We start from the raw sequence: 25721 nt of genomic DNA, 5'->3' as shown, positions 1-25721 counted from the left end.
ATCCCAGAAATACAAAATCTGGCTTTCTAAAACTTGGGAGGGGGTAGTTAGGAAGGGAACTTGTTTCATTCCTTCTTGAAGAGTCACTTCCTTTCTCTCTTTCTCTTTCATTCTCTTTCTATCTTTGACTCACTACTTCCTTCCCTCAGTCTATCTCAGTTCCAAAGGATCACCTTGGGATTTCTGAACCCCCCTTTTTTTAAATCAGAAGTCCCATTTTTCATTATATTTTGGTGTTTTGTGCTTTCCAAGACTTAGAAGCTTAGGAAACATTTGACTCCTAACTGTTTACCACAGAACATTGAGATCGTGGTGGATAAATTTAGTTCATATATACATGATCACTTTTGGTCTTGCCCCCAAATTCTGAAGGATATATTCCCAGGGAGAAACCACTGTGAACCAGGGTTTCACCTTTTACAACTAAACTATTATTCTCAGTAGTTATTGGGTTTTTAAACTTTGGTTTCCTATAAAAAAATTTAGTTCTAATCAACACCCTGTTATTTTATTAACCTAATGTTGCCTTCACAACATCTTTTTTGTTTGTTTCATGCAGGCATTCTTGCACCGAATGAACCAGTGTGCTGCATCAAAAATTGATAAAAATGTAACAGAAGAAACAGTGAAGGTGAGGAGGCACAGTCGGCCCTCAAGCCAAGCACACATTCCTTTTTAGTTAAAATTTTTTCTGTGGGATGTTACTCTAGGCTCTTGAGCTTTTCCTCAGTTCCACTATAAGTTCTGTGCCAGTCACTTGTGTGGGCGACCCTGAGATAAAGGGAAAGAGGGTTTGGGAAAAGAAACAGAGAGTGATGAGGATGGCGTAGAAGACATGGAACAATTTTTTGCTGAGGCCTTTGGACAGTTTGAAAAGAGGAAGAAAAACAAACCCATGACCAAGAACCTCAGTGTCTGTGAGCAGGGGGAAACAGAGCCCTAAGTGAGAGCATTGCCAGAGGTGGCTTAGGAAGGCAAGATGTAGATAAATGTGACTTCAATCTTTGATCACCAAAGAGTAAATGATTTGGGTGGTTCCGTGGTGCAGAACATGTCTGCATAATGTCTTCAACTCAGAAGCACATGTATAAGCCTTTCCTTTTAGGCTGCAGGAAAGGAAAATGTTGAAGAGTTTTGTAAAGGGGGAGGAGGTAAATGAAAATTAAGTGCACTACTATTATTATTCATTTAAGTTGCCTAAATTATTTTTGATGTTTATTTTTGGTGCTGATTTGCTGTTTTATTGTACAAACAAATAAAATTCCCAAGGATTTTTATAGGCTTCTGACTATTTTTTCATAAATTAAAAACGAACTTTCAAATTCTCTTACCATGGGAGCATTTTAGTTGGTGTGCTTTAGGTCGCAAGCAAAAGACACTTATTATTCAAATGAGTTGAAGACACTTTAGCTCTCATTTGGGGACTCCAGACAGAAGAGAAGGTTCAGGACCTGTAACTCAGGGAGGTTGATAAGATTGCCAGGTTCTGTCTAGCTCTTCACTTTGCCATCCAGGTTATCCGCTTTGCCCCAGGGCTGGCTCCTCTCATCCCTGCAAAATGACCTTGTAGCTGTCCAAGCTATCACTTCCAGACACAGCACCTTTCCAGAGGGAAGCTGTCCATTCCAGGATGCCGTTCCAGAGACCAAAGAAGCCTTTGTCCCCAAAAGCCTGCCAGCAAATCTGCCTGCACTATGTTACCTGCTGCCCATTCTCACTAATGGGTTGGGGATTATCACGCTTGGATTTAGTCACTCAGGCTTTTCCTGAGAGCCAGGAATGGGTTCCTGGTTCCCAGAGCTGTGTAGGAGTAGAAAGGATGTCCATACAAAATTGGTCCTCTGCCCTCTCGGTGGGTGGAAAGGGTAAGCATGCCCTGAAATTTTCAGCTTGGAAAGAGAATACTATTCTCTCATGGACTTTTTCTTGACCTGCTTCACTATTGCACTTATTATATTTATTTGTAGATGCTGTTCTCAAATATCGAAGATATCCTTGCTGTACATAAGGAATTTTTAAAAGTCGTGGAAGAATGCCTGCATCCAGAACCTAACGCTCAACAAGAAGTGGGAACCTGCTTTCTTCACTTTGTAAGATCAATTTCTGTTTATTTTAAAAGCTCTGCCCTCCCCACCCCCGTCCTCCCCAGGTTTTAAGGTTTAGCTTTTGGCACAGTAGCATGTGAGAACTCAGTGTAGAAGTAAAATGTGACACCGAAAGTTTGGGGTCTTTTAAGGCCAATGAAATCTTCCACTGAGAGCCAGAAAAGGGGTGAGGGCCTCACATCATCCATTTTATTCAGTGAAGAATAAACAGCCTTTTCTTTTTCCCAACAAGTTAGTGCTTCGCATCCTCTGTAGCTTTGAATCCTAATGAATATTCAGGCTGTTCATAATGAATGGATTTTTATGTTTCTCCCAAACATAGAGCATTTCCCTTTTGAGGCAGAAAATCCTTACTCTTACAATGGCGTGAGGAGCCTTTTGTGAGTCAGAATGTTCCTTGTTAATGGGCTGGTGACGCCTGCAGGTGAACGAGCCTTGTCACTCTAGGTACACAGACGCCAGAGTCTCGGTGTTTCTCAAGGGTAGTTTCTCAGAAGGTCATACTGAGTGGTGCAGAAGAATAACCAGTCAGTCCTTCCTTGTTTCAAATTACACATCATGCTCGTGTAATCATTTTCGTCTCTTCGGGCAGGATAGTTGAAATTATTTGTAGGATAGTTGAAATTATTTGTGCAATTGATTTATAAAGTAAAAAGTCACCTATAAAATGAAAATTATTTTCAGAACTGAAGGGCATTCATAGCAAAAAAAAAAAAAGTGCTGCTACTTATAACATTCCACTGATGCTAATTTTCAGAACACCCACCTGAATTCCTTTCTGTACCAAAATGCTATATAATTGATGTTTTATTTTAAAATGCATAAGAGTATTTTGTCACAGAAGTCAATTTTTGTTTATTTTTATTTCTATTTAGCCTTTAGAAAGTTAATGGTATGTAATTTTTAGGTCTGTAATTCTGTATGGAGTGGGCAGAGCTGCTTATGTTCTTTTTATAATCAGGAAATATTTCATAAAGGTACTTAATATTAAATGGAGAGAGGCTCCTTGGCGCAGGAAGATCAAGCCATACTTTCCTTGGGTATGACTGGAAACCATGCATGTTTGTGTCCACTTAATGCAGACTGTTCCTCTTCATGAAGGAATTCACATCTTCGGCCAACTGGAGCATTTGCTGCCTTAGTCCAGGGCCTCACATGGGAATCTTGCACTCTGACATCCATTTCCTCAGTAACACACTATGAATCTGTCATCCATGAATTTAGCTAAACTATTTCTGAAGCATGTTTCCTTCTGGGTCATACCATCTCTTGAAATAAGTAACTCAATATATTTTTTGCTGGCTATATAAAATAGCACTCAGTGTTGCTTTCCAAATGTATGTCATGGAAATTCTAGAGGGTGTACTTCGGTTCTAATATTTGATCAATACATTTTCTGTGTCTTCCTCCTATTTTAGCTGCTTTGGTAGATACTAATCCTAGCCACTGAGAGAAAAATCTAATGACGGAAGGATGCTTAGAGGCCATGATGGTGAAATTACTCCCTTTTTGAAAGTACCCCTTCTGTGCAAATATGAAGGTTATTTATTTTGTTCCTACTTGATCAATTTTAGTGAGAGCTATAAACACTAGAAGATCTTTATGTTAATCCTGAATCTGCCTACCACTGCCTATTATGGATTGCCCTTGCAATGTCCACCCAGTGGTCTTAATTTGTGTTTTGGAGCTACACAGTGTTGTAAGTACCATTACACTGTGACAGCTGTCTGAAAGTAGCTAACATTTCCTTCCTTTATTATACTAACAAATGATTCTACTTGAAATGACCTCTCATACTTTGTCACAGAGAGTCTCATATTAGAGTCTCCAAGTCCATCATTACCTTAGTCACTCGTTGCTGACTATTCTCTTGTTTGTCCATGTCCCTCCTAAACACAGCTGTCCAGATTGGTGCATGTGAACTGCAAGGTACTAGGTCTCTCTATTCCTGCATGATCAGGCACATGCTTTTCCCTGTCCCTAAAATGCTTTCTTCCCTCACCCTATTGGGAATGATGGATTCATCCTTCTGAAGCTTGCTCAGATACTACTTTTTTTTTTTTTTAAGCTGTATCTGAACCCTCTCAGGAAAGCTAAGTACTCTCTTCTCTGTAATTTGCTACCATTTGGCTCATTTACTTAGTATTGCATACATCATATTGGACTCTAGTTCGTATAACCTTTTTTCCTAGATTATTCTTCTTGAATCAGAGAAAATTGGTAAATGAAGTGTGCTTAGATACATACATAGAGTAGAGCTCCCAAAATATAGTAAATGCTTTGGACACATAAAGTATGTTCACAAACATCACACAGGTTAATCTTTCCAAATAGGTATTACTATGACTCTAACTTATCCTTATTCGAATTCACAGAAAGACAAGTTTCGTATCTATGATGAATATTGTAGTAACCATGAGAAGGCACAGAAATTGCTTCTCGAACTTAACAAAATAAGAACAATCCGCACATTTCTTTTGGTAAGTATATATATGAGTGTTACCATATGCTGTGATTTGTTGGTAGGCTCTCTAAGGAACCAAGGACTAGCGTCAATGTGGTGCAAAAATTACTCATGGGACAATGCTTTAAATGTGTCCGGGCTAGGAGACTAGAGTTCCAAAGGACTCTAATCGTAAGAAGGGAGAGTTGGCAGAAGCTCATGGATGGGAAAACACTGATAATGGCCTCTCCTGGCTGACTATGAATTGTTTGTGAGAACCACAGATTCTTAGTGAGAGAAGACATTTATGCCAGAGTTCATCATCGCTTGTATATCCCTCAGCTCCCTAGGGTTTCATTTGCTTTTGCTAAGAGAGCTGTAAGTAGGGCCGTCACAGGAAGGAAGCGGTTCCTGGGTACGGTAGAAAAGAAATTTAAAGATTGACCTTTCTCCTGCATAAATTCCTTACTCACTTTCCACAGAAAGAATAAGAATATATGTTTTATTTCTTCAGGATAGCACAGAGAAATGCATATTTTGGTAGTAATTTGGACAATTTAATTGCCAGTGAGGACCACATTGTAAGTGTACAATTCAATACTATTTAGCCAATTGTGGAGTGGAGGAACCATCCCCACTATCCAGTTATAGAGATTTCTAGCACCCTGAAAAGTCCCTCATGCCTGCTCATGGCCCATCTCTACAACTCCTGTAACTCTAGGCAATCATTGATTTACTTTCAATCTCTGTAGTTTGCCTTTTCTGGATAGTTCTTACAAATGGAATCGTTCAATGTAATATTTTACACCTGGTTTCTTCTACTGAGTAAATGTTTTGAGGTTCATCTCCATTGTAACATGTATCCATATGCCACTCATTTTTATTGCCGGATAGTATTCGTTGTATGGCTATACCATATTTTATTTATCCATTTGCCGGTGTATGGACTTTGGGTCAGCAAGCAAGTATGATTAATGATGGGCCTTGAAGATCCTTTCAGAGAGAGGTATTAGTATAGAAAAAGTCAGGAAATGTCCAGTTTGAACTGTTTTATAAATGATGGGTTTTCAAGGTCTATCACTATGTCAGGGCCCTTGTGATGGGGCCACAGCAGTAGAGCCACTGTGGAAGGACCATTTTGATAGGGCAACTGTGCAGGGCGAGCTGAGGAGGGCGTGGGCACGAAGAGGCAGGGAAGGTGGGAGAATCTCTTGTGAGAATGCTATAGACTCTGACCTTTCTTACCTGAAATTTCCGCAGTTTTTCATGAAAAAAACACTTCTCTGTTTTTTTGATTGACTTTAGTTGATTTCCAGAGCCCTGAAGTTGATATTTTTGACAATTTTCCAGAGGTTACAGTTGTTTTTTTTTTAGAAAGAGGATTTACTGATCCCTTTTCTCTGCCACAGCCAGAAGAGGCTTCTATGCCACTAAGATTTTAGGGCTCTTTAGGAGGTGTTAGAGCTTCGTCGTCTTAGTGAATCGGTCTGTTCTCAGCACAGTTGACTCTTTGATCCCCTTGGTCTAGTTTATTGACTGAATTGTGTCAAGCCATGGCAGTAAAGTCCAAAGATTGCTGGTTTTTATATGATCCTGCAGCACTGTCTGGTAGGAAAACTGGCTTTTATAATACCTGCTCTGGTACTAAGTGACCTCTAATTACCTGAATGACTTTAAGAAATTCATTATATCGCTGGTGTCATTTTCCATCTCCATAAAATGGGAGATAATAACAGTCACCCTTGGGAAGACAGTTAAGAGTTTACAGATTTGGTGGTGGTATTATTTGGGTACTTGGGTATGCTGGCACAGTTTTCATCATCAGGGAGATCTGTGGGAGCTCATTTAGAAGATATTCTTTCTGGACGCACGGAGAGAGAGTTGGCTTTCATAAGCCAGTCTAAAATGACAACCCACCTCTGCTATTATGAAGACAGTTCATGATCTGTACAGTCCTCTTAGACAAGGAAATAACACTGTGTTAAGCAAACATGAATTTCTTAGGGTACTTCAACCCAGGGCTAGGGAAAGGGGTGGCTGTGTTTATAAGGGGCGCTAACGTATGGAAGGATGCTGAAACATCACTGGAAATACAGTGAGATATACATAGTTGTGTTTCATACGGTTCCTCTGGGGACAACACCGTGCGGGGTTGGAAAAAATATTTTGATAAACTGATTGCAATGGGGGATGAAGCCCTCAAAGAGCATGCTTGAGTCAGAACACTTCTTTGCTCCCCTGTCTTCTAAAGTGTCTGGGTGAAGTTAAAGTCAAGATGTTAGTTTTGCTGACTCGAATACACTTGGCTAAAGCCAAGTTGCTCATGACAGTTGGGGGTGGGGGGCAGATACTGCTACCCCCAGTCTTTTCTTTTTCATCCTTTCCTGCTCAGCTCTTGGTCTCTCTTCTCGATGAATGTAGGATAGTAGTCTCAACCCTTATAAAATGTTGGTGTAAAGGTTGCTAAATTATCAGATATTTGAGGAGCCCTTTTCTCTGTTTATTACATATTTTTTTAAATATTAAAACTTACTTGGGGCACCTGGGTGGCTCAGTGGGTTAAGCCTCTGCCTTCAGCTCAGGTCATGATCTCAGGGTCCTGGGATCGAGCCCCGCGTCGGGCTCTCTGCTCAGTGGGGAGCCTGCTTCTCTCTCTCTCTCTCTCTCTGCCTGCCTCTCTGCATACTTGTGATCTCTGTCTGGTCTGTCTGTCAAATAAATAAATAAAATCTTAAAAAAAAATAAAGCCAAGAAATTAATGTCCCCCTTCAGCATAAGTTTAAAAAAAAAAACCTTACTTTATTTTTAACTTTTTTTAATTTTTTAAAATTTTTTTTATTTGTTTATTTTCAGCATAACAGTGTTCATTGTTTTTGCACCACACCCAGTACTCCATGCAGTATCTGCCCTCCCTATTTATCGACTACTTTCTTTTTGCCAGCCACTCTGATAGGCATTGTAGGAAAAGGATTTGGCACAAGTTTCTAATCTTTTTCTTTTTTAAATTGATGCTTAAATTATAAAATAAAGACCAGATGCTTCAGAGGATATAGGCTTTTTTTTTTTTTAAGTCAGAGTTGATTTTCTCTTCTATTTCATGTTTTTCTGATTGCTGCTTTTGAGATTTCTCCATTCATCTTGCCTCTCTGGTGATCATACCTGACCTCCTTCTCAGACATTGACTGGCCATTGTCACTGGTTGGGTATTATAGCTAAAAGTAACTGAGCAATCACTTGGTTAAAACATGACAGTTTTACAGGCAGGAAAATAGCATTCTGACATCAACCCAAAGTTACATCACTAGTCAGTGGTGACCATGTATAGAACCCAGTTGTCTCCAGGTCCTGCTCTTTACAACACAGCACAACACCACAATTCAGCTACAACACAACTCCCTTTATAAGCAGGATTGATCTGTGTATCTTTGTGTCTATTATTCATTTATCCATCAGTCCATTCATCCACCCATCTGTCCATCCATCCATCCATCCACCTACCCATCATTTATTCCTCCATCTTTATCCTTTTTCTTTTTCCTCAGTCTTGAGGATAGTACACAAAAATTAATTTTAAAGGTATGTATTTAAAACATATTTTGGTTTCTATAATTAACATAATATGAAAATACTTCTCTTTGTCTTCTGTCAATGTTCTTTGTGATTTCACAGGCTCATCTCAGAGAAAGAAGGTATAAAGACAGGCTTTCACAAGTTTTTAGCAGAAAATTTTATGATAGAAGAAAATTTCATGCCTCCAGCTTTAAAAAATTGTGATTAATTTTTTTTTTTCCACTGCAGAACTGCATGCTACTTGGAGGACGGAAGAATACAGATGTTCCCCTGGAAGGATATTTAGTAACACCAATACAAAGAATTTGCAAATACCCTCTCCTTTTGAAGGTATTTTATGTGTTTATTTCACTGTAGTATCTTCCTCGTATCTGCATATTTTGCTTTAAAATTTTTTTCTTTTAAATAATCTGATTTTCTAAAGAAAGGGCAGATCATAGTTACTAGGGAAAATAGCTATTTCATCACATATATATGGATTAGGAAACAAATCTTTTAGGAAAAGAGACTTTTAGTGTTCTTTGTAGAAAACTTACTTGTTTGAGTTTTATTTAGAGTAAATGCATTAGTTTCAAGATAGACCCCATTAAATACCTTATGACAAGTTTATATTGCATATTATCTACAGGGTTCGTTATCTTACATAAATCTACTATTGTTGTATTTTTTGACTTCCCCTTACACTGGTGTCTTCTTGATGCTAATGAACTTAAATTGAAAGTTACATAATTTCACAGTTTGGTTTTTGAATCAGTATTATAGGGAATGTTGTGGGTCACATTGGACAATAAATGGTAGGATGTAGAACGACCGTGCTAAGCAAATACTGCCTCTGGACGCATTAATGGTCAGAGGCCATTGCCTCATTACAATGACTAAAAGTGTTATTGTGAAAAACATATTTTAATGTGCTAATTATGCTTGTACTGTAAGAATATGTGAATAGATTATGTTGCTTTTTTAAAAATTTTATTTCTTTGTTTGACAGAGAGAGAGAGAGAGAGAGAGAGAGAGAGATATCACAGGTAGGCAGAGAGGGGAAGCAGGCTGCCTGCAAAGCAGAGAGCCTGATGCAGGGCTCGATCCCAGGACACTGAGATCATGACCTGAGCTGAAGGCAGAGGCTTAAACCCACTGAGCCACCCAGGCACCCTGGAAATGGTGCTTCTTGGAACTACAACAGCAGCTTGGGTTGGTGGTTGAGCACAGGAGCTCTGAGTTCAGATCCTAAGTACTCTGCTTACTAGCTGTGTGACTGAATATATAATCTAACTTCTTAAAGCCTTGGGTTTTTATTAATGAAGCAGAAAAAATGATGATGAAATTGTAGCATATGTCTGCAAGGATGTGTATAATGGATGTGTATGTCTGTGTATGTGTGTATATACATATATACATACACACATATGGAAAGTGTATTACATAAAAATAGTAATTAAACTTTTATGCAAATCATTTAGCACAGTATGTACTCCGTATATGTTAGTTATTATGTACTCCGTATATGTTAGCTGCTATTATTCATATATATTTGATTCTGATTTATCTTAATAGATGAACTACTGCTTGCTCTCTAAATTTTTAAAATATTTCAATATGTTTCGCACATATTAACTGGTGTTCTTATTGATTTACTTTTTGAGAAACAAATGTAAGGAATTTGAACTTAAAATACATTTTTTTTAACTACAACTTCCATGAGTTGCATAATTGGGTTTTTGTGTAAAATTTCTTTGAAAACAATTTCTCCTTATTAAAAAAACAAGTCAAAATTGCTTGCTTAAGCCACAGAGGGAAGCTAACATGGGGATCTTCAGTTCTGCAGACCTTTAATATGGTTTTCAGTTCAGGAAGATTGGGGCAAACGTGACTCCTGTCTTTCTGAGAGTCCTTTCAGACTCTTAACTTGGTGACTCAGATCACGTCAGCTATTCCTGGACCCGATTTTGGAATCCCAGGCATTTGTTTGTTGTAAGAGTCAGAAGGGATAGTGATATTAAGAGAAGGATATCATGCTAAGTAGTTGTTCTAAATCACTTCTGGATGGGGATGACCACCAGATAGGGTTGGCTGATCTGACCTCTCAAAAGATAGAATAATGGACACATCCTTGCTTAGGAAGAAAAAGATAACTCAGAGCTCCTTCGAGAAGTGGAAAGATGACATCTTTCCCCTTCGTTGGATGATTATCTTCACAAAGAAACATGAAGAAACTATTTACTTGTGTAGTAGATATGTTGGTGTTGATGATTTTTTTGTTGTTGCACCATTGTGCCTATAGTCTCTTTGATTTTGGTTGGTTTTATTTATTCAGAGAAAAACATTAGGGGTTAGGCTGTGTGTTAAACAATCTATCGGTCATTTTTGTGGAAATTGGACAACAACTAGGACAGTGTTCATAGAAAGTAACTGACAAAAGATTAGTACTACTCATTTTTCTTGCTATTTCACATTGTCTACATTCATGTCTCAACTTCACAGATACGCACTGGGCACAATTCCATAGGACCTCAAATCACAGTCTGCAGACTGACTTGACCTCTTCACATAATTTACAAATACTTCTGCACTTTAGAATTTTTAGAGAAACCAGCATATCTCTTTAATGGATTTGTGATCCGATATAAGTTTTTAAATCTTGTCTTGGGAGTGATATAATGTGTGTTCTTCTGGTGCTAGCTCTGCAGAACGGAGTGTGTACATACTCAATGCAGGGTCAAAGTTTATGGCAGAAGTTTCAACAGTAACAGACCTCAAGAGAGTATAACAACTGCATAGTTTCCCACTGGATGTTAAGAATTAAGAAAATTATCTTAAAGACTTGCCCCAGGATTTCTGTAATTGTGTTAGTTATGTGATGATGGCAACTGTAGTAAAGAAACAAATGACTAATTAAAAAGCAATGTGGCCACAACTGTCTAGACAGTGGGTGAAGATGTTTAATTTTGTGCTTCTAAACAACAAACAAAAGCTTTTAATATATTTAAAAGATTAAAGATCACGCTTGCTCTGATATCCTGAATGGAAAAAACCATAATATGCCAAAAAAAAAAAAAACCCCAAAATGAAAACAACAACAAAAAAAGCTATTGAAAGGCATATGGCAATTCATTCATTGCCGAAAGTAAAACCGAGTTATTGGTGAAAATAGCATAAATTGCTCCGTTAGTGATGGAGTATTATGGAACTTGTAAGTTATTTATTTTGCTAGAGTATAAGATATTATTTAAAATTTTTGCTTTACTTATGGCATGTTTTTGTAGTTTCTCAAAAGTGTGTTAGGAAATAAGGCATTGAAATTTTTTTGAAATTATGGGACATATTTATTTAAAGACTTACTGTTCTGCTAAGACTCTAGGAAGAGATATAGAGTTCTATTTCTGTTGGAGCAGAAGTCAATCTTATAAACAAATTACATGCTGCAGGTGAGATATTTGACAATTTGAAAGGAGAAATCTAATTTAGTTTTTAAAACAAAATAATTTTAAGGCAAAAAAATTAAAGGAGCTGCAAAATGTGTTTCAGGGTAACGTATATTCATTGATTCAACCTTTTGTTTTTGATCTGAATTTTAGTGGAGATTGTGCTGTCCCTTCTGAAAGTGGCTCTCACAATCTTTGCAGTTGTCATTTCCTGGTCATTCTGAAACTGCTGTACCAGAAAGCTGAAGATCAAAGGGCGATTTGTCTTTTTGTGTATAAACAGGAGTTGCTGAAGCGGACTCCAAGGAAACACAGTGACTACTCAGCAGTAATGGAAGCCCTCCAAGCCATGAAAGCTGTCTGTTCCAACATAAACGAGGCCAAGAGGCAGATGGAGAAGTTAGAAGTTTTAGAGGAATGGCAGTCTCACATTGAAGGCTGGGAGGTACATTCACTCTACTCAACAATGGAGCTTAAAATAGTTTTGTTATGTCTTATGCTGCGTGTCCAGTTGTTGACATTGGATGCAGCCATAAATGGTCATTTTCCCAGATAATGCCAGAGGGCTGTAACCATTTCTGAAAAGTGCTGTCATTATTATTTTTAAATATCTTTAGAGTGGCAGTTAATTGACTTAACGTCAACCTGAAAGCTTTGTCATAGAGCCATCTAATATTGTGTGGGTTATAAGCTTTGGTATTTCAGTATTTGTGCATCTTGACTGTCCTTTTCCCTGACTTCCTTTGGTCAATAAGTACATAGCCTGAATCCTGTAGAGAGTAAGGAAGGGAAATAACGGTCTGTATGTGTTCTATAATACTGTTATTTTCAGATTCTAAATTAGGTGTTTGATGATGAATTTCATTTTAAGATCACTTAATCTCTTAAATTGCATTTCATTGCAATTATTTCATCATTTCTAAATGAAGGAACGTCTATGATGTGATTTTTAAGGTCCATTCAAGATGAAAAGCCTTACGGATTTAAGACTCATTAGAGAAAGATTTTTTTAAATGATAAAAAAAGCAAACAAAGAGTGATATACAGACTCTGTTATATGTTTTCATCCATGGTAACTTTGAATCTCTATTATTTCATGGGGTTGAAGCCCTATGTTATTTTTGTGCTATATAAAGCATAAACTGAAATTTTGTCTTTAAATTGACTTAATTGACATGAGATGAACTTTCAACTGGGATCATTTATTTTTATAAAGTGAAGCAATTAAGACATTTTTTAAAGGTATAGAGAAGATTTAAAATGTTTCCAACCAAATAATGTATCACACAAATTCAAGTGGATTGCTTTTTATCTTTAGGACCTCATAATTGACTGATTTGTTTCGTATCTTCAATATGTTGGTTTGCATTTAGATCTAAAATTATATCCACTCAGATTTGCAAAGAAACCTCAAACATTGACCTCTGGGAATTCCCCAGTGTATCCACTCTTCACCATGAAAGTTTTCAAATCCAGTTGGGATCGAAGCTTTCTCTTCGTCTATATTCTTTCATTTCAAGTGTCCAGGGTGACCTCACATTTCAACATGAATGCTACTTATTTCAGTCAGTTAAAATGGTTGTGTGTTTTGCTGTTGATTCGTGATGATAATTCCTTTCCTGTGGAGCGGTTGTCCTGCTGGGTTGAGAAAAATGGATTGAAGTTTGCTTTTGTCATTCTGTTGTCACACGAGCATTGGAAGAAAAAATGAACTTGCTTTAAATTGCAGGGTTTCTCATTGATATCTGCCAGGCCTTTTCCCAAAAACAAAACCTCACAGATTCTTCTCAGTACTCTAGGGGAATGGAATCTGTCATAATTTTGTTCCTCCTTATGTATATTCTAAAAATTGTATGTTCTGCAGAATTAAGGGAGTCTTTAATAAGTTGATATTTCTTGCACTGGGCATGCCAGTTACTCAAAGGAAGAATGTGTGTGGATCATGTTCCGTTACTTACAGCCCCTAACAGGGGGTGCCTCAATCTCACCAGCTCTCTGTGTTTAAAACAAACAGTTGAAGTGCAAGAGGAAAATGCAGCATCGGGACAGAGGAAACTGGCTGCAGGAAATCAGATATGACTCCAGTTCCAGCAGGCACAGAGGAGATCATACGAAAGTTGGGTCCCAAAAAAGGGCAGCAACGCAGATTCTATTTGAGTAGGATTTGAATATAATTGCGTAAGACACAACCAGGCTGCTTTGGGGGGTTTTAGGACATTGAGGGAACGCAGCTTGGAGGAAGGCCCAGCTAACTGGTTGGCAACTTTTGATAACATGATTCCTCATCTCAGTCCATCAGCTTGGAGAGAGGGGGAAGCTCTTATAATACTCATGCCTGGTCTGTTCCTGGAAGCTTTGGAGAAACTGCTGATAGGACTTCTGATTTGTCCAGGAGAGAGGGGTAGTCTTACAGGATGAATGCAGGCCCTGGGAGGGAAGGGGGATCCTTACAGAGCTTTCTTTGAATTGCAAACAAAGATTACTGCTCAGCCTGCAGACAGCTTTGTGTATGTTTAGAGTAGTTCTAGTGGGGTTAGGACACGCCAAGGGCAGATGTCAGGTGGCATGCTGGCCAAGAACGGAGAGTTCCTTAAAAAGCCTTTGAGGTGAGAAGTCTTGAGCTAAGAAGGCTGGGAAACAACTCCCTCTCTAGTTCCTTCCCCAAGCTCCTGCAAACCCTTGAGGACCACTGAGGGATGACACTTTCGCCCCAGTAACTAAAATTTCTTGAATGGGATCTGAATCTGATACACCATGAATTAGCATTGTTTTCACCTTAGGTGGATTATTTATTTCATCTAAGTCACTTAATTATCCAGTCTTATTTTCCCACTAATCAAATGAAGGCTGTTTATAGTAAAATCTGTCCGGTATCTTGCCTGTCTAATATTTTGTGCTATAAATTATCATTACTTTCCTTTATGTTGAATTTAGGTAAACAAGTGATTGAAATCTATGGTCTCAAATTAGATGACGTAGAGCTGAAGCCTGATTTTTCAAGCAGACTTCATCTCTAGTCCTGACTCTAACCCTTACTTTGGGGATGATGCATCAGACCTCTCCCACATACTATGTGGGTTATTACAGGAGTCAAACAAAATAAGTGGAAGTGCTTTGAATACTGTAAAATCCTATGCAAATGAGAAGTATTTTAAAGCTCTGGTTCAATGGTAGAATTTTACCCTTGAGAAATTCCTATTTGTCTAATACATGTTCCTGACTACTGAAGGTGTTATATCACTTCAGTTAAGGTTAGATAGCTCCAAGTCACAGAAACTAAAGAAAAATTAATTTAAAAAGATATGGGGTAGCTCACAGAATCAGTAGAAAAGCTACACTCTCAAGGGTGTCTAGGCAGCCAAAGCTGGTAGGCAGGTTCATCAGTGCCCTGACTAAAATGGATAGACTCTTAATAATGTTTTCTACCATTCTATTACATCACTCAAGATTCAAGATCAAAATCTAAGATTCCTGTCGTCTTGCTTAGGGGAGGACAGAGGTCCTTGTTGGCCAGTCAGCCACTTTCCTTTTGAGGAAAGGCTGATCTTCCATTGTATGCAATCTTGGTGAGCCCTTAACAGTTTGCTGAGGCATTATAATCCCCATTACACAGATTTAAAAAATGAGGGCCATATGATTTACCCCAAGTGCTTATAGCTAATGGATGGCAGAATTTAAACTTATATTCCTTGTCACCGTATAATATTGTATCTACTCAGAAAAAAAAATTAAGCTAATTCTTTAGATTATGTTGATAGCTTGCCATTTAGAAGTAAATTTACTATAGAAATTAGGTTTTGTCATCATTTACATAGTGACTGCCATTACAGAAGATCTGTAGTTTAATTGCTCAGATTTGAAGTTCTGCCTTTTATTAGTATAATTTATGATATCTCAGTTTTATGTGTTCTCCAACATTCAGAGCATTGCACAGGATATTCTACTAAAGGTAATTGTAGGGCAGTGATCAGGGTCCTTGGAAAAGAAGTTTATTAGTTGTTTAATCAGAGTCACTGATTCATTTCGTATAACAGGACCAGTCGCCGTCTTGGTCTGCTTTTTGGCTGATTGATAGTATTGGAATGGTAACTCTAATCTTTGGAGTCATAATGAACTCTATTGACAAGGGAGTATCAAAAAGCATTATATCACTTGGTAATTCAGCTTTATATCCATGAAAGCCCTGTTTGGAATAGATCTCTCAAATCTGAAAACAATCATATTAAAAGATAAGAGGGAGAATTATTAATATATGAAGGTGCTGGAAAAAATAAGATCAAAATAGTTACTGCATTTTATGAAATAGAAACAGAATTGACTTCAAGTCATGTTCTCTTTATGGGTGTGAGTCTAACAGAGGTTGTGATGCGAATTTTTTTTTTTTTCTACAAGGTGATTTGGTAGTTACAAATTTGTCTACTGCCTTGAGACAGAATTAATTTATAGATGGCCCTTGTTACTTAAGGATAGATGGTTTGGGAAGAAGGCCATTGAAAGTCAATCTATGTAGAAAGGAAGCAGAATTTCCTAAGTGGGAGGGGGGAAGCTTGAATGGGACTTCATTTCGATAAAACGAACATTTATGTTATTAGTTTTATCTAATATATGACAGAATCTAGGTTAAACATCAGTTAATAAATTGAATCTCAAAAAGAGTGAACCAAATGCTGAATCTTGCTGGGGGACATACATTTTATGATATTCTATGATAAAATGATGTGATATTCTTCATTTCATGTTTAACTTTTCTAGTAGTTTTAAAAGATTTTTTGAAAGAATATTCAAATGCTTCATTCATTTTCTCAAGACACTCCTTTGATATTGAAACCATTCTCTTATGAGACGCCTACCTAGTTGTCATTCTTGTCAATTTTCTTTTCTTCCACAGTGAGTGGGGCTAGCTCTTGTTAGATCTTCATCTGTCAGTGCTTTGTATATGATTGGGGGAAGTTTCAGAGCCTCCTGTCATCCTCCTTCTTTGCCAAGATTATGCCTTCTCTCTGCAGTCTGCGTTTTTCCAGTATTGACATTCAACATTTAGTTGACAAGATGAATGGGGTAGACTCTGGTGTTAAGCAGGGAGTGCTAACAGTGGGGTCAGATAATTAGTGACTAGTTTCCTATTATAGTGATTTTTTGCCTCCTCATAGCTGCAAAGAATCAGTAATGAACCCTTGCATAACATACTGTGAGAACTTAACATAGAAAAATTTACCTTTCAAATAATCTAGATATGGTTTAGCAATGTTATTTTCATTGGGTCTTTTTCAGAGGTGGGGCTTTGTTTTATTGCTGCAGTGCTTCATAAATCATTTTAATGTTTGAAGACGCACTGGAAATTAGAAAAGGAGCCATAAAATAAATCCACACGCTCCTGACTGTCTTTCTGGGTGTTGTCATTCTCTGAAAGCATACTTCGGCACCTAACTCGTGTCCACCTATGGAAATTCATCATATTCCACATTAAATGAAATTACATTCAATTCTGTAATGGCACTTTGAATTTACTAGTCTTTCATGTATGCTGACTATATAATTCACACCTGATTATACCTCAAATTCATAGAACCAAAATTATTCAGCTTCTTAACAAATTAGATTCTGAATTGTCACCATTTTCTGGCTGGATCTTGACCATGAGACACCCACAGTGGGAAGGGGAGCCATTGGTGAGGAGTGTTGCCAACATGGACTGCCACTGGGTCCTGGCTTTAGTAACTGAAGTCATGGCTTGCTCCATCCATTTCAGACTGATCTTTTCACCCTATCGGAAGGTGATTCTGAAATGGTGTACTTTGTAAATCTGACAAAGAAAATCCCTAAAGAGTGAGTGAAACCTGAAACCACGACACGGAATGAACTATATAGTTAATGATAAACAAATAATCATACACACACAGCTATCTCTAAGAGTGTTAATTCAGGCCAGCTCTCATTTTGTTGCTACTCTTTTACTGCAGTGATCATACTGCATTTAATTCTATGCTTTCATATCTGTTTCTTCCACTAGTATCTGGAACTGGGGTCATATCCCAAGCCTTTGCACCTGCTGGGACCAAGGTGAAGGAGGAGGGATGAGATAGGTTTCCACAGACTGGACTAGAAAGAGAAGCTTTTGGAAGGAGAGGCACTGGATGAGTAGATTCCCACGCATGGTGCAGTTATTAATGGATGGTTACTTCTCCCCTTGAACGGCCACTCAGCCTCCCTTTCCTGATTTAATAAAAGCGGTCAGGATTAGAACCATCCACGGAACATCCTTGCTGTGGCTTTGCTGTATTTAGTTCTATATATATAATTCATCACAGGTGTGATTTTACATGATGAATGTTGCTTCTAAAGGGAAATGCATGTTAAAAAGGATAAATCATCTAGATAAAATAATACACTATTTTGGCTTATTTATTTTTTAAGGGATTGCTCAGACAGCAAAACTCTGAACTCTGTGGGTAAACACATTATTTAAAAATATCTGTATTGGGGTGCTTGGGTGGCTCAGTTGGTTAAAGCCTCTGTCTTTGGCTCAGGTCATGGTCTCAGGGTCTGGGATCGAGCTCCACATCGGGCTATGCTCAGCAGGGAGCCTGCTTCCCCTCTCTCTCTCTGTTTGGCTCTCTGCCAGCTTGTGATCTCTCTCTCTCTCTCTGTCAAATAAATCTCTCTGTCAATAAATAAAGACAGATCTCTCTGTCAAATAAATAAATGAAATTTAAAAAAAAATCTGTATTGAATATGTACATATACATATTACATTATGGGTAATCGCTTTAGGATAGATCAAAATTAATGATTTATACAAGCCCTCTTACTTTTTAAAAATAATTCTTTTATACCTTGCCTCTCAAATGTTGGTTTATGACTCTATGATATATCACTGTACTGCTAAAATAGCTTATTTTCATGGGCAATATTTTTTTCACAGACACATGGAATTCCATCTTTTAAAAGTATTTCTATAGGTTTTTTTTTTTCCCATAGTGAAATAATCTGCCGCCTTCAACATCTACTTGGTGACCCATGAAAGACTGTACAGAAATGATCGAACTAAACATCTTTCCCTTTCTTTTATCTTCCTTCCTACTGTCCTCCCTCCATCTTTCTTTCCTTCTTCCTTCCTTCCTCCTCCCTTCCTCCTTTTCTCCCTCCCTCCTGTCTCCCTCTCTCCCTCCTGCTTCCTAAAACTTTACAGAGAAGCCAACTTGCTAGAGATTTATACTAGAAAGAAATGTTTAACACATTGTTTGGCATGTTATATAAATGTTAAAACCCCGACTTTAGTATTCATCTAGAGAAAAGTTTATCATGTTTATCATACATGATTGTTCAATAACTAAATATGGAATTGCCAAAGAACAGATTTCTAGATTTAAAAATTAGCATCAATTTTCAAAATGAAGATAAAACACTAACTAGGTTATGTAACATTATTTAGGTATAAGTGAATATTCACCAGTGATGAAATATACCAGAGGTGACCATGTGGTATATTTGCGACCATGGTAACACGATCAATGCCTATCTGCCCTGGGACTAGGAAGTAGTCAGGACTACCTCAGGCAGAGACCTGTGCTCACCTCTATCTCCCTGTCAGCAGGGTTGGCATAGGATGCACTTGAGCACCTGGATTCAGGTACTCAAAGCCTCCAAGGCAATTTTACTTAGAGTGTTCCACATGCATCAGCATTTACTGGAATGACCTGGGACCTACCCCAGCTTTACTCAGTTTCAATCTCTGAAGGTAGGACCAGGGAACCTGGGAATTTCAAGAAGCATATCAGGTGTGTCTCCCAAACTCTAAACTTTGAGAGCCATTGCCCTAGAGGCTTTGCTGTCTTCTGATGATCTGCCTGGCTTGTTTTACTCCTTCGACATTTTTTATATTCTAGTTCACTTGCCTGACGTTGTCATTTTGATAGACTTTAGTGCTCCTGACTCTTACCTAGTAATCTGATGTTCATAGCCATACTATATTTCAATTTCTTCAGTGAATTTTATAGGTTGACTTCTTTATTTCTAACCTCAGAAACTCTCCTGGGATTTCTAGGTAAATGAAAAAAAATTGCATGTAATTTCAAAATATCATAAATTTCATTTACTTTAAAGATAAAGTTGTGAGGTTTTTGTTTAGTTTTCTTTTGTATTAGCTACAGAGAGAGGTAGATTTATCATGTAAGCAAGGGGAAAATAACCACAACATTATTTTAAAAGAGACACTTATTAAGTGTCTACTTGTACATGGGATGGATTTGAAGTGAGAGGCATATCATGACTATACAGAAGATGGTATATACACTTGGTCAAATTTTTAATATTTCTAACATTGTACATCTCTGTAGTTAAAAGATTCTTAATTATTTCTAGTTGCCATTGCCCTGGTAATAATGCACAGATTCAATCATGGTAAATCAAGGCACAATGGTTCTTCTTTACCATTTGCGGCTTATACACATGGTATAAAGAGAAATGTTATAGGCCATTCATTTAGAAGGAGTTTTTTAGACAAATGTGTATGTTCAACACAGATTCCTTTAAGTGCATAAACAATCCTCTGGGAATTATTTAATGGAGATTTCATGTGATAATAGTAGATTACTATTATCTATTACTATATTACTATTCTACTCTGGTAGAAGATTGTAAAGGTACCTACTGTACTGATTCTTTTTTTTTTTTAAGATTTTATTTATTTACTTGACAGGAAGAGATCACAAGTAGGCAGAGAGGCAGGCAGAGAGAGAGGAAGGGAAGCATGCTCCCTGCGAGAGAGCCCGATGCGGGGCTCGATCCCAGGACCCTGGGATCATGACCTGAGCCGAAGGCAGAGGCTTTAACCCACTGAGCCACCCAGGCGACCCTACTGTACTGATGCGTAAAGCTTGCTGTTAAATATTAAGGTCATATCACCACAGTGATAGAAATGTCTCAGTAAGATTTAGTAAAATATAATATGAGTGATGTTATGTTTATATTGAGAGATATACTTTAAAACATAACAAGATTGTTGGGCTTGATGTCATTACCCCACCAAGTTTCATTAATAGATTATTAATCAGATGCTTTGGGCTGTTTTTGAAAAGAAGTGTTTTACCTTACAGAGGTCAATTAATATTATTCTGATTTTTGATCAGGAGCTAGGAGCTAATGGGAACTTATGGTAATGACTTAAACATAATGTAGTTTTAAAAATTTTTGTTAAAATTTTATTTATTTGAAAGAGAGACCACAAGTTGGGGGAGCAGGTAGAGGGAGAGGCAGGCTCCTTGCTTAGCAGGGAGCCTGAAATATGGTCAATTTGAGGACCTTGGGATCATGACCTGAGCTGAAAACAGTTAACCAACTAAGCCACCCAGGTGCCCCCAAACATAAAGTATTTGTATGTTAGTAAGGGGTTTGAGAGTTTGCTATGATACCAATCTAGATTACATCAAAAGTTGAATTATTTAAGCATACAATAGAGGAAAATGATCTAAAGGCATTGTTGACTAATGGAGCACTTTGAATTAGTTGTAAGATGGGATTGCCATAAATGTGTTAATACAATCTTATAGAATCAATATGTATATTGTAGGGGAGTGGAGAAATACTGATATCACTACATAATTTATTCGCCAGCTTGCATCCAAGTGGTAGTGTTCACTTCTAGAGATGTTCCATATTAAGGGAGACCCTCACAAACTGGAGAAGGTTCAGAAGAGATCTTCAGGGATCTTGCAGATCTTTCCATAGTTTGGCTATTGTGGACATTACTGCAATAAACATTTGGGTGCATGTACCCCTTCAGATCACTACATTTGTATCGTTAGGGTAAATACCCAGTAGTGAGAGACTGGGTCATAGGGTAGCTCTATTTTAAACTTTGTGAGGAACCTCTATACTGTTTTCCAGAGTGGCTGCACCAGCTTGCATTCCCACCAACAGTGTAGGAAGGTTCCCCTTTCTCTGCATCCTCTCCAACATCTATTGTTTCCTGACTTGTTAGGAAAATGGCTAAAATTATTAGCCATTCTCATTGGTATGGCGTGGTATCTTACTGTGGTTTTGATTTGTATGTCCCTGATGCCGAGTGATGTTGAACACTTTTTCATGTGTCTGATGTCTGATGCCCATCTGGATGTCTTCTTTGCAGAAATGTCTGTTCATGTGTTTTGCCCATTTCTTGATTGGATTATTTCTTCTTTGGGTGTTGAGTTTGATAAGTTCTTTATAGATTTTGGGTACTAGTCCTTTATCAGATATGTCATTTGCAGATATTTTCTCCCATTCTGTCAGTTGTCTTCTGGTTTTGTTGACTGATTCCTTTGCTGTGCAAAAGCTTTTGATCTTGATGAAATCCCAATAGTTCATTTTTGCCCTCGCTTGCCTTGCCTTTGGTGATGTTTCTAGGAAGAAGTTGCTGTGGCTGCGGTTGAAGAGGTTTTGCCGCCTGTGTTCTTCTCAAGGATTTTGATGGATTTCTCTCACATTGGGGTATTACATCCATTTTGAGTCTATTTTTGTGTGTGGTGTAAGGAAGTGGTCCAGTTTCATTCCTCTGCATGTGGCTGTCCAATTTTCCCAACACCATTTGTTGAAGAGACTGACTTTTTTCCATTGGACATTCTTTTCCTGCCTTGTCAAAGATTAGTTGACCATAGAGTTGAGAGTCGATTTCTGGGCTCTCTGTTCTGTTCCAGTGACCTATGTGTCTGTATTTGTGCCAGTCCCATACTGTCTTGATGATTATAGCTTTGTAATAGAGCTTGAAGTCCAGAAATGTGATTCTGTCAATTTTGGTTTTCTTTTCAACATTCCTCTGCCTATTTGGGGGATTTACTGGTTCCATATAAATTTTAGGATTCTTTCTTCCATTTCTTTGGAAAAAATGATGGTATTTGGTAGAGATTGCATTAAATGTGTAGATTGCTTTAGGTAGCATAGACGTATTCACAAAATTCGTTTTTCCAATCCATGAGCATGGAACACTTTTTTCCATTTCTTTGTGTCTTCCTCAATTTCTTTCATGAATACATTATAGTTTTCTGAGTACAGATTCCTTGCGTCTTTGGTTAGGTTTATTCCTAGGTGTCTTATTGTTTTAGGTGCAATTGTAAATGGGATTGACTCTTTAATTTCTCTTTCTTCTGTCCTGTTGTTGGTGTAGAGAAATGCAACTGATTTCTGTGAACTGATTTTATATCCTGACACTTTACTGAATTCCTGTATGAGTTTTAGCAGTTTTGGAGTGGAGTCTTTTGGGTTTTCCACATAAAGTATCATATCTGCAAAGAGTGATAGTTTGACTCTTCCTTCCTGATTCGGATGCCTTTAATTTCTTTTTCTTTTCTGATTATTGAGGTTAGTACTTCTGGTATTATGTTTTTTTTTAATTTATTTATTTTTATTTGCTTATTTACAGCATAACAGTGTTCATTGTTCTGGCATCACACCCAGTGCTCCATGCAGTATGTGCCCTCCCTATTACCCACCACCTGGTTCCTCAACCTCCCACCACACCCCACCCCCTCCCGCCGCCCCTTCATAAACCTCTGGTTGTTTTTCAGAGTCCACAGTCTCTCATGGTTCATCTCCCCTTCCAGTTTCCCTCAACTCCCTCTCCTCTCCATTTCCCCATGTCCTCCATGTTATTTGTTATGCTCCACAAATAAGTGAGACCATATGATACTTGACTCTCTCTGCTTGACTTATTTCGCTCAGCATAATTTCATCCAGTCCCGTCCATGTTGCTACAAAAGTTGGGTATTCGTCCTTTCTGATGGAGGCATAATACTCCGTTGTGTATATGGACCACATCTTCCTTATCCATTCATCCGTTGAAGGGCATCTTGGTTCTTTCCACAGTTTGGCGACCGTAGCCATTGCTGCAATAAACATTGGGGTACAAATGGCCCTTCTTTTCACTACATCTGTATCTTTGGGGTAAATACCCAGCAGTGCAATTGCAGGGTCATAGGGAAGCTCTATTTTTAATTTCTTCAGGAATCTCCACACTGTTCTCCAAAGTGGCTGCACTAACTTGCATTCCCACCAACAGTGTAAGAGGGTTCCCCTTTCTCCACATCCTCTCCAGCACACGTTGTTTCCTGTCTTGCTAATTTTGGCCATTAGGTGGTATCTCAATGTTGTTTTAATTTGAATCTCCCTGATGGCTAGTGATGATGAACATTTTTTCATGTGTCTGATAGCCATTTGTATGTCTTCGTTGGAGAAGTGTCTATTCATATCTTCTGCCCATTTTTTGATATGATTATCTGTTTTGTGTGTGTTGAGTTTGAGAAGTTCTTTGTAGATCCTGGATATCAACCTTTTGTCTGTACTGTCATTTGCAAATATCTTCTCCCATTCCGTGGGTTGCCTCTTTGTTTTGTTGACTGTTTCCTTTGCTGTGCAGAAGCTTTTGATCTTGATGAAGTCCCAAAAGTTCATTTTTGCTTTTGATTCCTTGGCCTTTGGAGACTTATCTTGAAAGAAGTTGCTGTGGCTGATATCGAAGAGGTTACTGCCTATGTTCTCCTCTAGGATTCTGATAGATTCCTGTCTCACATTGAGGTCTTTTATCCATTTCGAGTTTATCTTTGTGAACGGTGTAAGAGAATGGTCGAGTTTCATTCTTCTACATATCGCTGTCCAGTTTTCCCAGCACCATTTATTGAAGAGACTGTCTTTTTTCCATTGAATATTTTTTCCTGTTTTGTCGAAGATTATTTGACCATAGAGTTGAGGGTCCATATCTGGGCTCTCCACTCTGTTCCACTGGTCTATGTGTCTGTTTTTATGCCAGTACCACGCTGTCTTGGTGATCACAGCTTTGTAGTAAAGCTTGAAATCGGGTAACGTGATGCCGCCAGTTTTGTTTTTGTTTTCCAACATTTCCTTAGCAATTTGGGGTCTCTTCTGACTCCATACAAATTTTAGGATTATTTGCTCCAGCTCTTTGAAAAATATCGGTGGAATTTTGATCGGAATGGCATTAAAAGTATAGATTGCTCTAGGCAGTATAGACATTTTAACAATGTTTATTCTTCCAATCCAAGAGCATGGAACAGTCTTCCATCTTTTTGTGTCTTCTTCAATTTCTTTCATGAGTGTTCTGTAGTTCCTCGAGTACAGGTCCTTTACTTCTTTGGTTAGGTTTATGCCCAGGTATCTTATGGTTCTTGGTGCTATAGTAAATGGAATCGATTCTCTAATTTCCCTTTCTGTATTTTCATTGTTAGTGTATAAGAAAGCCACTGATTTCTGTACATTGACTTTGTATCCTGACACATTACTGAATTGCTGTATTAGTTCTAGTAGTTTGGGGGTGGAGTCTTTGGGGTTTTCCATATAAAGAATCATGTCATCTGCGAAGAGAGAGAGTTTGACTTCTTCCTTGCCAATTTGGATACCTTTTATTTCTCTTTGTTGTCTGATTGCCGTTGCTAGAACTTCTAATACTATGTTGAACAAGAGTGGTGAGAGTGGGCATCCTTGTCGTGTTCCTGATCTCAACGGGAAGGCTGCAAGCTTTTTCCCATTGAGGATGATATTTGCTGTGGGTCTTTCATAGATAGATTTTATGAAGTTCAGGAATGTTCCCTCTATCCCTATACTTTGAAGCGTTTTCATCAGGAATGGATGCTGGATTTTGTCAAATGCTTTTTCTGCATCAATTGAGAGGACCATGTGGTTCTTCTCTCTTCTCTTATTGATGTGTTCTATCACACTGATTGATTTGCGAATGTTGAACCAACCTTGCAACCCAGGGATGAATCCCACCTGGTCATGGTGGATAATCTTTTTAATGTGCTGCTGGGTCCTGTTTGCTAGGATCTTGTTGAGAATCTTTGCATCCATATTCATCAGTGATATTGGTCTGAAATTCTCCTTTTTGGTAGGGTCTTTGCCTGGTTTGGGGATCAGGGTAATGCTGGCTTCATAAAAAGAGTCTGGAAGTTTTCCTTCTGCTTCAATTTTTTGGAACAGCTTCAGGAGAATTGGTGTTATTTCTTCTTTGAAAGTTTGGTAGAATTCCCCAGGGAATCCGTCAGGTCCTGGGCTCTTGTTTTTTGGGAGGTTTTTGATCACTGCTTCAATCTCATTACTAGATATCGGTCTATTCAGGTTGTCAGTTTCTTCCTGGTTCAATTTTGGGAGTTTGTAGCTTTCCAGGAATGCATCCGTTTCATCTAGGTTGCTTATCTT

General features: G+C 38.1%; 1 protein-coding gene across 4 annotated transcripts in view; it reads left to right on the top strand.

The window, feature by feature from the left end:
* The window catches only part of PREX2 (phosphatidylinositol-3,4,5-trisphosphate dependent Rac exchange factor 2), a 331391-nt gene that overhangs the window by 79752 nt on the left and 225918 nt on the right, over positions 1-25721 (top strand). For 3 of the 4 annotated variants that reach the window (XM_045979882.1, XM_045979874.1, XM_045979899.1), the window contains exons 2-6: positions 560-631; positions 1968-2090; positions 4481-4585; positions 8347-8448; positions 11824-11985. In XM_045979882.1, coding sequence (XP_045835838.1) covers positions 560-631; positions 1968-2090; positions 4481-4585; positions 8347-8448; positions 11824-11985 — 564 coding nt within the window. The remainder of the gene's footprint in view (positions 1-559; positions 632-1967; positions 2091-4480; positions 4586-8346; positions 8449-11823; positions 11986-25721) is intronic. The other variant, XM_045979892.1, reaches the window with a different exon arrangement.

The sequence above is a fragment of the Meles meles genome, chromosome 1 (genome assembly GCF_922984935.1).
Source record: "Meles meles chromosome 1, mMelMel3.1 paternal haplotype, whole genome shotgun sequence".
Lineage (NCBI taxonomy): Eukaryota > Metazoa > Chordata > Mammalia > Carnivora > Mustelidae > Meles > Meles meles.
Note: the sequence above shows the minus strand (reverse complement) of the source record. Positions and strands in the feature narration are given on the sequence as shown.